Source organism: Melozone crissalis, unplaced genomic scaffold (genome assembly GCF_028551555.1).
Source record: "Melozone crissalis strain CALT ecotype California unplaced genomic scaffold, PUWL_Pcris_2 ptg000060l_1, whole genome shotgun sequence".
Lineage (NCBI taxonomy): Eukaryota > Metazoa > Chordata > Aves > Passeriformes > Passerellidae > Melozone > Melozone crissalis.
In genome coordinates this window covers 676356-690295 of record NW_026535838.1, presented here as the reverse complement: position 1 = coordinate 690295, position 13940 = coordinate 676356, and the positions used below count along the sequence as shown (strand labels likewise).

Here is a 13940-nt window from a genome sequence, read left to right as displayed (position 1 = left end):
CCTCCCGCCGGATGCGCCCGCTCGGCCCGCCCCGGCGCGGCACGGCACGGCCCCGGCGCGGCGCGGAGTGGCCCGGCCATGGCGCGCTCGCTCAACTCCATCGTGGCCGTCAGCCAGAACATGGGCATCGGCAAGGACGGGCGGCTACCCTGGCCGCCGCTCAGGTACCGCGGCCCGCTGCCGCCGCGCCCCCCGCCCGCACTACAGCCCCCAGTGTGCCCCGCGCCGCGCGGCAGCCGGCGGGCGCGGCGGGGCCGCGCGGGGCGCGCTGGGAGCTGTAGTGCTTGAGAGGATGCTGTGTGAGGCGGGAAAGCGGCGGCGTGGCGGGAGCGCCAGTGTGGGGTTGTTTTTTGCGTGGGCTCTCTCTCATGCGGTGGCCGCAGGTTATCGCTCATGCGAGTACAGCTGGGGGACAAAGGTCTCGTCTCGGCCAGGCACCGGCTCAGTTCTGCCCAACCGCCTCTCCCCGGCCTCCAGCAACACATCCATCACGGGGGGATTTTTCATTGAAATTAACGAACTTGCAGAAAAGAAATATATATATAAATTAGAGAACTTATTCTTAAGGCACGTTGTAACGCAGTCCGTGCTTCCCCGGCAGGAATGAGTACAAGTACTTCCAGAGAATGACGAGCACGGCCCGTGTGGAAGGTAACGTGTGGGGCGTGTGGCGCCCCAAGCTCGGCTCCGGCCTTTCCCTGCCTCGGCCCTGGCCTTTCCCTGCCTCGGCCCTCTGCCCTGCCTGCCCTCACAAGTCCCTCCTGTATTTCAACCCTTTCAATCGCCCGTGCTAGGTGAGGAAAGAGGATGAAGCAGGTATTTCAGAGGAGTTGCAGATTGGTCCTCTTACGGAGCAATTTTCAAGTCCCTTCTTTCACCAGAAGAATAGAAAACTTCATCTGAAGTTTATCTAACAAACCTTTACACGAAACTCCAAGTTAAAATGGGAAGGTTTTCACAAGCTGCTTAATTAGCAGAGGTGTTTTGGTGTTTTTCGGTCTGCATTAGCTTATCTCGCTGGTTTGCTGCGGCTCAGCCTTGGCCATTGGACCCACCCCTCTGACCCTTGTTTCTAATTTTGCTGAGTTTTCTGAGTGCTGAGCCAAATCCATGCACCATGAAGTCCAAACCACAGGGCAGAAATACTTCAGTTGTTTGTCAACACGGTCACTTTTTCATGGTTTCTTTAGGGGTTTTTTAATACTGTTAAAATTCACTTGTTTGGTAAAAACTCACTTTTGGGCAGCTTCGTACATTCCTATATTTTTATTAGGTGCCATACTCCATTTTCTGCTTTGAAAGTCTGTTTTGATTAAGAGACTTACTCAAATTGTCTGATTTGAATGTTCCATAATCCACAAGGAATACCTGATCTCATTTTGAAACAGTACTGAGTGAAAAACTTTATGTATGTTTGGAAGACCTGGTTCAACCCTTTGCAACCCTGTGCGTACTAAAAAAGGGCAGAACACAACTGACAGTTGTGACTCTTTTTAGATGTCTGCAAGTTGCATCTTACCTGGCAGAAATAAGCTGTGATCAAGAAAAAAGATGTTTGAAATATAATTACAAAGAAACATTTTGCTCTGTCCTGCCTGCAGATCTTTTGATAAGCTGTGATCTCAGATGCTGGGCAGGTAAAGTGCTTCATAACCAGACTTCTCAATGGATTGTGCTGCCATAAATCTTCACACCAGGGATGTCACCTTTGCCTCTGTTGTGTCTCATCCTGGAAACAGCATGGAAAGAGTGACCATGTTGGCATTGTGGTTTTTTTGTCTGATAACTCCTTTTCCTCATGAAGAGAAACATTCCTTTGCTTAGCAGTTTTACATATGAGTGGTAATCAGGTTATGAATTTTTGGGTTTGGTCAGAAATCATATTTATGTGTGAATATTAGGGTATGATTGATCACCTGTAGCACTTTGGCTTTGGGTTTAATTTGAGTGGTTCTTCTGCTGGAAATTGTTGTGGCTTTATAAATCAGTTCTCATTTGGGAACTGGGGCCTGAGCTTGTGCTTTTGCTCACTGCTGCAGAGGGGCTTGGGAAGGCAGGGGAGGTCCATCAGTGTCTCCAAACAATTCAAATCCATTCTCTCCTGCTCAGGTAAACAGAATGCAGTGATAATGGGTAAAAAGACATGGTTCTCCATCCCTGAGAAGAACCGTCCTTTAAAAGACAGGATTAATATTGTGCTCAGCAGGGAGCTCAAGTAAGTATGATAAATAAGGGCCCTGTAAAACAAATAAAAACCTGCACCAAAAAATGTCTGTAGTGCTACAGCATACAGTAGTCCCAAATGTAGCATTTTTGATACCTGTTTAGAAAGCATTTCTGCTGTTGGTTCTGAGTGTTATGACTACCTTACTCTTAATTTTGAATATTTAAAAATTAATTCACAAGGTAATTGTCATTACTTTGCTTCATGAGTACTGCTTTTCACTCTACTCACAAACCATTTGACAATTTTCAGTAGTATTTCTGACTCATGTATTTAACTGTATTTCTCTAGTTCCTGCATACACTGGTGGCCCAGACTTCATTTTTTGAAGTTAATTTTCATTGGGATTTGTGGATGAACTGTCCTTTTTCAGAATTCACTTCTTGAACGCATCACCCACAGTCACACAAATATTTTTAAACACAAATGTCCATTTGTAGTGCTTTATTGCTTTGGAGGATGTTGGTGGATTTGCAGGTGATTATGTGAGAATATTGGCTTTTCAGCTGGTTTTGTTGAATGAAATATTAAAGTTCTGAAATTCAACTCAAAATCTACATTTTATTTCTTGATTATCTGTATTGAATGACCTATGTTTAATTTATAGATTGTCTTTATCTTATAGATATGTAAATTTCTCAGTCACACTTTCTCAGAGATATGCTGTGAAATTCCAGATTCTTTATTTAGAATGCCTTCTAAATTACAGTTATGCTGTGATCTGTTGAACAATCCTACAGTCAGATGAGACTTCATACATAATTCAGCAATAACAGGCACTTCAAAATAATTAACTGACGTGCTGCATGTGGTTATTTGTTAATTCAGCAAAGCACATTTTGTGTCTAGAGTGTATTGATGATCATGATCAACTGTCCTTGATTTATTTAGTAACAGAGCTTTGCTTTTTCTAGGGAAGCCCCAAAAGGAGCACATTATCTTTCCAAAAGTCTGGATGATGCTCTAGCTCTTTTGGATTCACCAGAGCTGAAAAGTAAAGTAGACATGGTTTGGATCGTGGGAGGCACTTCAGTGTACAAGGTACATTTAGCCTCCTCCTAAATTACTCATTTTCTGTGATGGGATGAGGATGAAGCTCCTGTTACTGCTGCTTTAGGGGGTGCTTTCCCTTCACATTCCCAGCAAACTGCAGAGATTGCCACAGGACAGGTCTCAGAGAGTAGGATCTCAACTCTCAAGCTCAGAATACCTGTCTAGAAGCTGAGCATTGCCCTTGCCAGTGGGCAAGTGTCACACTGTTATTGTGCTTTTGAGAGCTTTTCATAAATACCTAAATTGCTGGATTCTTCAGAAAAAGCCCATATTATTATGTTTATTTTACTGAGCCTGTGTTTTTGTGTTTATTTTACTGAAATTGCTGACTGACCCTGCAAAGGGTATGAAAAGAAAAAAAAAGGAAAAGTGCTCCAGCATGTTTAGCCCAGAGTATGACACTTTGTACATGTAAATGGAGAAGAAAATAGGATTTAGAGAGAGCTGACAGGTCATGGTGTTGCAATAACAGGAGATAACCACACAACAAAAGGTCGCACTCACTCTGCTCTCCCATCCAGCAGTGTTCCTGCTGCTCCCACTCCCTGGGTCAAGAGTTGTAAAGCAAATTCTGTTTAACAGTAAAAGGAACAGTGCTGCTGCCCTGTAGTCATTACAGGCATGCTGGGAGACAGACTGCAGTTGTTGCTGGGCACTCAGACGTGAGATGTGTGGTGACAGTGCCATAATGCACCTGGTGGGGAGTCAGGGCTGATACTGTGCCCTGCGTACAGGGTAGGAAAATGCATTTTTCTGGTGCTTCTTGCCTTTTGTGCTTTTCATGAACCTCTGTGTCTGAGGAAATGCATCTTTGACAGTAAAGGAATGAAGTAGTTAGGGATTGCCAAGATTGTTCGAAGATGAGGTGAAATAGCACTGTTGTTCCTCGTGGTGAAGTCCACCGTGTGTTCCCTGTGCAGATGCATTCAGCCTATAATCAGATGTTATCCTACAGGAGAAATGTCCTTGGCTCTCTGCCGTGGCAGTGCCTGTGCCATGCAGAGGGTTTCTGGAGAGGGCAGAGCCAGAGCCAGCTGTGAGCAGCAGCACTGGCCCCTTCCCTGCCACAGGCTCACCTGTAGAGAGTTGTTGCTTCTGCTGCTTCTTCCAAGAGCATCTGTCCTGGAGGCTTCTGATATTCGGGAGAAAGTAATGCCTTTTTTTTAGACCGTGACTCACCAATGCTCACGTTATAAATTGGCAGTTTTGATCGAGAATAAATTGGAAAGTACTATTTGTACTGATCAGTACAAGGGAATGTGTAAAGTAATAGGAGACCTGGCTATCCTGGACATGGACAGGCATTGAGAGAGATGGGAATGTCCAGTGTGAAGAAGGGAAGGCTCCCTACAACTAATATTTTTAGTGCCTGTATTAAAGATGCACAAAGGATTTTACAGGAATATTTCCATTATACTATGTAGAAATGTGTGGGAAATAAAATAGCAATTGGTAATTGAAGAGAATAATTTTGTTCAGTAGTTGTAGGTATTTGGTTTTAAAGCATTACTTTGATTTCACTAGTTTGTGTGGCTCAAAGGCTGAGACCTGCTTCTATTCATTAATACAGTTCTTGTCCATAGAAAGACCTACCCCATTTTGATTATTCAGGCTGTGACAGGACTCTCTTACAGGGGAAAACCAGGTCTGTTTATGCTTTCTACTGTCAAACTGGAAGAATGTTCCCATGGGGGTTCCTTGCTGCCCTTTTAGACCAGGGGAAGCTCTTGCAGGTGGCAGATTTACAGGTTCCCAGTGGGATCTGCCTCCAGGCTCTCTGTTAATGGTTTTCTGTGTGACCCTGTCATGCTGTGTGCAAGGAGCATGGTGTGTGCAGGGTAATTGTTCTGTGGGTTGCTGACTCCTTGGGGCACAGTGGTTTTCCATCGGGATCGCACAGGCAGCCGTGTGCTCTGACAGCCTATCAGGGCTGCTGTGCGTGTCCGAGGAGGAGAAGGAAGATGTAGGGATCCTCAGGACAGCACTGCAGCTGCTGTGGCCAGGTTGGTCTGTGCTCCTGGGCCATGAGCTCAGTCTGGTGACATTCCATTGGAGTGGGATTCCGGGGAGCAGGAAGCTGACACAGAATGCACAGGATGTGAGGATGTCAGCTTTGCCATTGCCAGACAGCGCTTCCAGGTCCCACATCGTTATTTCAGACAATGGCTTATTGTCCTGTGGAGCTTTTTAACACAACTCCTAGCCTTAGCACAGTATCATCAATCAGTTTGCCTTGGGGAGCTGCACCCCATCAGAGCTGTTGTAGCCAAGCTCTGGGAACAATGCTGCAAGCCTGTTTCTGTGGATGGTGTGAGCAGGGAGTGTGCCATGACCTTCCAGGGCCTGCTGGTTTCTGTTTCCCGCACCCCTGGGGGTGCCCTGGGCTGTCGTAGGAAGGGGACCAGGACACCAGCTGGTTCATCACAGGTCCAGTTTATTAAAAAAAAGCATCAAACACTTACACAGCAAATAATAAGCTTATGAATATTCTGTAAGCCAAGCAATCTATTGGTTAAACTATACCACTAACTCTTCCTCATTCCTCAGGGGTTACATCTCTCTTTTCTCATGTCTCTTTCACTATTGGTTATCATACTACAGCTAGGCCCAAGGACATACTATCTAGCAGGTGCAGGACTTGGAATTAGCCACGGCTTTGTACTTTTCCAGTCTCTAGCCTGCTACATTCTCAACAGACACCCTGCCTGCAAAAAGGCCTCTGCCCTAGTTAGGACATCTTTACCAAATTAATTCGGTGTCCTCTCTCCTCAAGCCACTCTTTGACAAAACTCTCCACACTGGGCTGTTGGGGATGTCTGGGCTGCTGTGCCCTCTGCTTGGCCCAGACCCCGTGCTGGAGCACCGGCCCGACCTGCCCTCATGCATGGGGCTGGGCCAAGGGGCCTCAGCTGCCCGGCTGTCTGAGTGCACCTTTGGGACACGGGTGTCCCCTCAGTCTCAGGTACAGTCTCAGGTGCAGGTGGCTGCAGTGCCCTGCCCAGCCTTTAGGAACTGAGGCAAGCCAAGGTACTACAGCATGTGCTCCAGGGTGGCATTTTGGGACAGGATGCTGCCTGTCAGCAGTGGGATGGAGGCAGGGGTTTGCTGCTGTTCACATCCTTTTCCTCCTCAGACTGCCGGAGAGTGAGGGCCTAAGCTGTGAACACTTGCAAGGACACAGAGCATCCCTCTGTTGGTTCTGGCCATCTCTCCCACTGCCCCTTGGTTCTTAAGGACACGGTTCTCTCCAGGGCATGGGAGGATTGGCATCAGCTGCCTCAGGCCCTCTGTGAGCTGTGGTGGCCATCCAAGCCCTCCTGTAGGTCACACTGATGCTGTGCTCACACAGTCTAGGAAACTGACCTGACCTCTGCAGCAGGGAAAGGGGGAGCAGTGGGAACAGGGAGAGGCTGGGTGGAGTGTTGGTATTGGCAAGTGAGATCAGGAAAGATTGAAAACAGCTCTATCAGTTCAGTGAGGGTTCAGGAAAACTCATGTGGGTGTCATCTTCTGGAATTTGACTGGACACTGGTCCCTCATCAGGTTCATTTTCTCCTAATGTAGCCACAGGGCAGTAGCAATGCCCCCAGGGAAGCTTTTGGCCTTCTGACAGCACAGGCTTACCTGGTAAATTTGCTTGGATATTAGTGCAATGCCATCTGGATCCCCTGTGCACTGTTCTGGATCTCCTGAGCTCCAGGAGCAGCTGGGGTTGCTGTTGTTTGCCTGGATGAGGAAGGAGGAGCCCAGCAGTAGGTTACAGCAGTTGAGAAGCTGTTACACCTCATGGCAGGCACTCTGTGATTTTGTGTGAGCACTTCATGTTTGGAGGGCTGTGTGCTGGCTTGTGAGTGCTTCTTGTGTGCTGGGGGCTTGTGGTGCTGGCTCACTCTTTGGTGCTGGCCCCGGAGTCCCCCACAGCTGTTAGAGCTCATCAGATGTACTGGAGCACAGCTTATGGCTCTGTTTCATCCCCAAGAAATTTCATTCGTGGATTTCAAAGCTGCTCCCACCTACACCTCAAGCACGGTGAGTGGGGAGAGTTGGAAGAATCAGTAGCAGTTGGGCTCAATGGTCCTGGAAGTCTCCTCCAACCCTGGAGATTCTACAATCCTGTGATTTCAAAACCAGGTTTCTGTTCTGAGTCAAGACGCTGCTGCTCCTGTGTGGAGATACTGCCTCTTGAGAGGCTCAGGTCTTGGCCTCGACTCTGAAAAATAGTGCTCTCTGCACACCCTGGAGGGGTCAGAGGCCCACAGAAGGGTTTAGGCTGGTAAGGGTTTAAAGGCCCTTGTCATTCCAAACCTCTTGTCATGGACACCTTCCACTGGACTAGGTTACTCTGAGTCCACTCAGTATGAATTGTATCAGTCTCTTATAACTACATTTAAACTGTGTGGTTTAGACGGGTCAAAAACAACATTGAGGTTTTGCTGGGAATAAGACCTGTAAGTCCATCACATCCTTAAATATTAAATAGGATGTTAAGAAAACCAAACAAAACCACCAACAACAAAAACACACACATACAAATCCACAGAAACCAACAGATGCGAGTGTCAATTTCCTTATGTGTATGGTATGGTTTTATGATGTTGAGTGAGTATATCAGCATTCCACCAGCTCAGCTCTGTGCCTCCTCTAATTTCTATTTGGTCCCAAAAAAATGGTGAAACCGATGGAGTGGGCTGGACAGGGCAAGACTGAATTGAATATCAGTGAGGACCTATGTTATTCCTTGTGGAAAGGACAGAACTATGACAAAACTCCTTTGCCACCTGCCATGTCCTCAGCAGTATTTCACTGAGGCGGTGTCAGAATCCAGGCCTCCGTGAACAGGCTCCTTTGGAGGCTCCACCTGTGGAAAGCTTCGTGTATGACACGGAATTTATTTCTCTGAAGTTGTCTCTGGAAAACAGGTGTTCCCAAAGGAACAGGAGCTGTCCCCATGGGCAGTAACTGGAGTGGCAGGGCTCAGGGTGGTGGAACAGGTCCATGGGGCAGGGTCTGGCCTGAGGGTGATTATGTGAGAATATTGGCTTTTCAGCTAGTTTTGTTGAATGAAATATTAACGTTCTGAAATTCAAATCAAAATCTACATCTTATTTCTTGATTATTTGCGTTTAGTGATCTATTATAGTGCTTTAATTTATAGATTGTGTCTTTATCTTATATAAATTTCTCAGTTACACTTTTTCAAAAACACGTTGTGAAATTCCAGATTTTTAACTTATCATGCCTTCTAAATTACAGTTAATCTGTGATAGTTTAACTTTCTTTGCACCGCCTGTGGTCGGTCCCTCCCTGTGCTCCTCCCTGGCCTGTTGTGGTGGTAGATAGTTCTTGATAGAGCTGAATTCGCCACAGGGATGGATAGGAAGTTGATTTGTTCTTCTACTACAAAGTGTCTCTGTTTACAGAACACCTGTTTTTATTTGTGAAACAGATTATTATTCTGTCATTTTGCAAGTGTGACTCTTCTTACCTCTTACCCCTAAACAAAGAAAAATACTGGTATATGTGTACAAACTGGATGGACACACCAGTTCAGTGCTGTTTGATGCTTGTGTGCTGTGACTTACCTCTTTCATTTCTAACTGTTCTCTAGTAGAGCAGCTTTTCTACAAATTAGCCTCTCAGCGGTGGTTAATTAATTTTATTGGATTCCATTTGTTATTACTTGGTTCCTGTGCTTGTTGGAGTAGTAGCTAATAGCCTGCTGCATGGTGAGTCACCTTCCACAAAAAGCACTGCTTGTTGCCAGTTTAAGCGAAAGAGAGGAGCAGCTACAAGCTTTTCAAAAATGTATTGTAACCAGCCCTAGAGTAGCGTTTCATGGGTTATTGCAATGCCCACAAGGTCTGGAAGAGTTGCCATTTTCAATCTCAAAACAAAATATATATTCCTAACTTCTGGATTTGTTGGTGAAAGCCTCACCTAACAAACATTATCTTAGAACATTTTCATCCAAGGACCTTGGAAATATAAATATCTCTGGAAGTATCCAGAGATGCTGCACCTCGAATGCTGTGATCAGTAAGCCCCTCACAGCAAGAAAGACATTGAGGTGCTGGAGCATTTTCAGAGAAGAGCAACAGATTCAACTTTGGAGTTAAACCAAGGGGTAGATTGATATCTGGAATTCCAAAAAATATAGCACAGATCCCTAGCAGTGATGTTAAGCATCAGAACAAATTACCTTGTGGTGTGGGCACCTCTCACCACTTAAACCTTCCTGTCTCCCAAAGAGGTGTGATTCAGAAATTGCTTGTTGCTACTGGGCCTGCTGTTCCTTTCTTCTCACAGGGCTATTCAAATTTTATTCCTAACTTCTGTCAGATGCCCCAGGCTCTGAGAACAGGGTGTTGCTGCCACTTACCAGGTGGAACTGACACAGGGTGAAATTACCCCTTTAGAAAGTGCTCTTCAGCAGAGTCTAAAAGAGGAGATTCAGAGTGTAATTTTCGCTGCTTTGCTAAAAGCCTGTGATACCTAAAATTGTGACTGAGTTTGTGTTGTTTCTAAAGGCAGCAATGGAGAAGCCAATTCATCATCGATTGTTTGTGACAAGAATCTTGAAAGAGTTTGAAAGTGACACATTTTTTCCAGAAATTGACCATAAAGACTACAAGCTTCTAACAGAGTAAGTACCAAAATGAGTACCAGGCTTGTCTTCAGAGTAATCTAATTTGAATGTTTTAAGGGTCATATTAAAGGCCATGTTGGTTTGAGTTTGAGGTGAATTTTTCCCTCAAAAAATTCACTTACAACCTGGAATGGCACCACACTCTACACAGATTTTCTTGGAACTTGCTGTGTTTTTCACCTTTCCTATGATCTTCACAGTAAAGAATTGTCTATGTCAGTTTGCTGCAAAAATAGCTTTTTCCTATTGTTTCCTGGTTTAGAATTACTCAAATATTTTAAAAGCTTTGTAACTCTCAGTATGTTGTTAGCAAATTGTATTTGGCCTCTGAATGTCTTTTATAAAATTGTCAAAGACAAATTTAATGGACTTGGGTGTAGAGGCTTGAGTTTTCTGTATTTCTAAGGTTATTCCTTCCCTCTTGAGAAAATTCCTTCTTCCTAATAAATGCAGTAGGAAAAGGTGTACAAAAACTTACCATTTCTGCCATTCACTGTGGTTTCTTCTATATTATCTTTGTCATATTTCTGTTGTGTTTTTATGTTCTCTCCAACAAGATTACACCCAACAGGCACTGAGGAGCAGCAAAAAATTCAGACCCCTGAATTTTTGCCTCAAAACCAGAAGGACCAGACCTGTTTTCCTCCTGCTGCTCCTGTTTTGGCTCTCAGCTGGTTACAGAGCAGCAATGGAAGAAATAGAAAGTACGAGGAGTGGAACTCTCCTCGGGGGGCACAGGAATGGATTAGCACAGCTCTGGGGGAGGATAGGCAGGGGCAGGGAAGAGGGATGCAGGACAGACAAGGTGGGTGGGGAGGATGAGTCATCTTCTCCAGCTCCAATATATTGGGAACTACTCTGTGCTCATTTGAGTGTCCTGAGATCTGACCCCAACGCTCCCTCTCAGCTGTTCCTAGCTATACGTTGTTTTTGGCCAATGTACTGAAATGAACATTGGTGTTAGAACATGATTTTGTAAAATAACAGGTAATTTCCTCACTGAAGTGGAAACCTGACTATGCCAAACCTTAGCAAATAAATTTAAAATGTATCTCTCCCTCAAAGTCAGTATTACTCATACAAAATCCTTCTTCTTTTGCGGGGAGATGAAAAGATTTTTGAAAGCATCTATTAATAAGAAGTGGTTTAGAAAACCTGGAATATAGAGGAACTCTTTCTGTGGTAGCAGTCACCTGTTTAGTAATCTCTTGCAAACTTGTAAAAAGCCTTGTCCTTAGCATTTCCTCTAAACCAACTTAGGAAAAGCAAGGCAAGGAAAAAAACCAAAATGTTCCATAATCTTGTCTTCCTTGGCTGACATTTTGAATAACATATTGGAGGCTTTAATAAAAAATGTTGGGTATTTCTTTAAGTCAAAAATAGGGGTGTTGTTGTTTTGTCTCAGAGTATGCCTTCTTGGTCTAAAAGATGTGCATATAAATCATGGATAGTAGTTAGTATAAGTCCTAAAAATGGTGTACCTGTTCTAAAAAACAATGTTTTCTTTTTTTTTTTTCCCAAATAACTTGCTTTTCTGGTTGATTGGATGAATTACAGGTGAATCGTGATGATATTCTTACCCGCTTGTTGGCTTTTGCTTTTTCTTCTCCTCTCTCCCTAGGTACCCAGGTGTCCCTGCTGATATCCAAGAAGAGAATGGGATCCAGTACAAATTTGAAGTGTATGAAAAAACTGTCATGGCACAATAAGGGAGGCATTTTGTACTTCTGTGTAAGGGCAGGTATTTTAAACCATGAAATTGTACTGAGTGTAAAGATTTAAAATTAAAATTTTGAAGAAAATCATGCCTGATGGTAAAATACCTCAGTAGTGAATGGTTCCAAAAACCACACCCCACACTTTGAAGGTACACCCTGCAGAAGGGGGTTTGAGCAATTCCGTGACAAAGGTTGCAGGAGACCTTGCACTGATCCTACAATCCATGGCAGCATCCCTGACAATTCCACAGATAAGGAAAGGCATTAGACTGTGTTAGAGCTTTTCTGCTGAATCAGAGAGTTTAGTGTCTCTCTCCTTGTTGAAAACGTGCTGCACTGAGAAAGCACCAATCCTCCCAAGTTTGGCTGGGGTGCTGTGTACATTGATAACAGCCTTATTGGTGTGGGGGTAAAGGTAAGCAAGCCCAGCAGGGGAAGGGGGATCAGGAAGTCTCATGCAGCAGTTGAGGGGTGCACTGATCCAGGACCTGTTGTTAGTGTTCAGAAACACACAATCACAGAATGATTATAGGCAGGTGCTTTTATTGAAGAGCTCTGGGTGTCAGGGGTACAGACCCAAATCTGACTCCGACGTGGGTTTGAGATGAACACCTTTTTATACCCTTATCATTACATAACTATATATTAATTATTCAGCTTATATTTTTCTATTTCTATCAATCTATGCATTGATTTCATCTGAGCATGGATTCTGTAATTTCCATCAAGCCCCCCCAACATCATTTCTCATTATTTTTGTTACGATTAAACAATAATTATATCCAGTTAAGAAACCGTCATCACATCTAACAATCATATCATTTATCACAGTCATTAAATTATTATACAGGTGCAGCCTAACATTTTCCCAGGGCCTACCAGGCCTAGCCTTCCTTTGCTGCTCTCAGAAAAAGTCACTGTCAGTTTGACTCCAGCCCCTTCGAAGTGGAAGAAAATATACATTGATTTAAAAATCTGTGTTCCTATGTTCCTGTCAAGCATTATCAGTAAAGATACAGTGTGTTTATCAGTGTGATTTTGAATAATCTATGTGACAAATGTGGATTATAAGCAAGAGTGGAGTAGTTCTCTTTCATCTTTAAATATTAGATATAGTTAAATACAAAAATACTAAAAATATTAAATAAACTGGTAGAATTTACACTGATGTTCCCTTAGAATATCAGCTGTGAGCACCCCTTGAATTTCCCATGGCACTTTACTACAACACCTAGCTGATCAAAAACCTATTTGTTGCAGCACCTGCTCTGAGTTGTCTCAGTTTTCTCAGTGTTTCCTTTGGAACTGTAAGCACTTCCCTGTATTGATCTTCTTGTTCCATGTGCTGATGTTACATCAATCGATAGAAACATGTTTATGCTTACATAATGCAGCAAGTAGTCTCCAGAGTTTGAAATTGACGGCACATTGTTGAAGGGGAGGAAAGAGACTGCTGCCAGGGAGATGTCATTTGTTTTTTTTCAGATACGAGTCACAGTGACCCTGGCAAGAGAATAACCTCCCGAAAGTGTTTAAAACATACCTGTTATAGGTCAGTGTTAAAAGCTCTGACAGTTTGCAAAGTACTGTGTTTAGGACAGCTGACATTTATTAAAAGGGGGAGAAAAGACTTCATGCAATGTTGGCTGAGGCCAACATACATTAGAAACTTTGTGCCTAAGTGCAGAGATAGGGTTCACTGAGGCCAGGATGTTTTGTAGCATCATTTCAAAGAACTTTTACCTTGGGTGCAAAAACAAACCTGCTGAGAACATAAGTGGTTACTCTTGATTCTTTGTGGACTCACTCAGTCCTCTCCAGATTTAACCATGTCCTTTGTCAGATACAACAACAAATTAAGTTAATTGACGTTTCGTGGAAATGCGAACTTCTGTCTCCTGCTTGAAACTTTTCAGAACATAATGCTGTTCATTTAGTGTGGCTCTCTGCCACAAAGATCCGTTTTTGTTTGGTGTGGTTTTCAGCAGAAGCCCTGCATTGGGCCAGCACAGCTTTTCAATATACAGAGCCCTGTCAAGAGCTAGGAGGATGCATTTGACTGCAGTGAAGCTGAACCCAAAATCATGTTCACCCCACAGACGGACAGCCCAGGCACCACTCTGCACCCACACCAAGGTGAAAGGCTTGCTCTCTCAGGGTGGGTGGGCAGAAGGGTGTGAGCCTGTGTGCTCAGCAAGCACACGCAGACTGTTTGCTCTCAGTGTATTGTGAGCGTGGTTACCTGGCCCCTGTTACTTGCCCAGGGTAAAAATAAGTCTCTCATACTGTGGCTTGAAGA

At 44.2% G+C, this 13940-nt stretch overlaps 1 protein-coding gene across 1 annotated transcript; it reads left to right on the top strand.

Annotated features, from left to right (window-relative positions):
* Positions 1 to 43: 43 nt before the first annotated feature.
* Positions 44 to 12308, top strand: DHFR (dihydrofolate reductase). The gene is made up of 6 exons (XM_054287616.1): positions 44 to 164; positions 602 to 651; positions 2110 to 2215; positions 3139 to 3265; positions 9805 to 9920; positions 11545 to 12308. The coding sequence occupies exons 1-6, from the start codon at positions 79 to 81 to the stop codon at positions 11630 to 11632; spliced, it is 573 nt and encodes a 190-aa protein (XP_054143591.1). The 5' UTR covers positions 44 to 78; the 3' UTR covers positions 11633 to 12308.
* The last annotated feature ends 1632 nt before the right edge of the window (positions 12309 to 13940 follow it).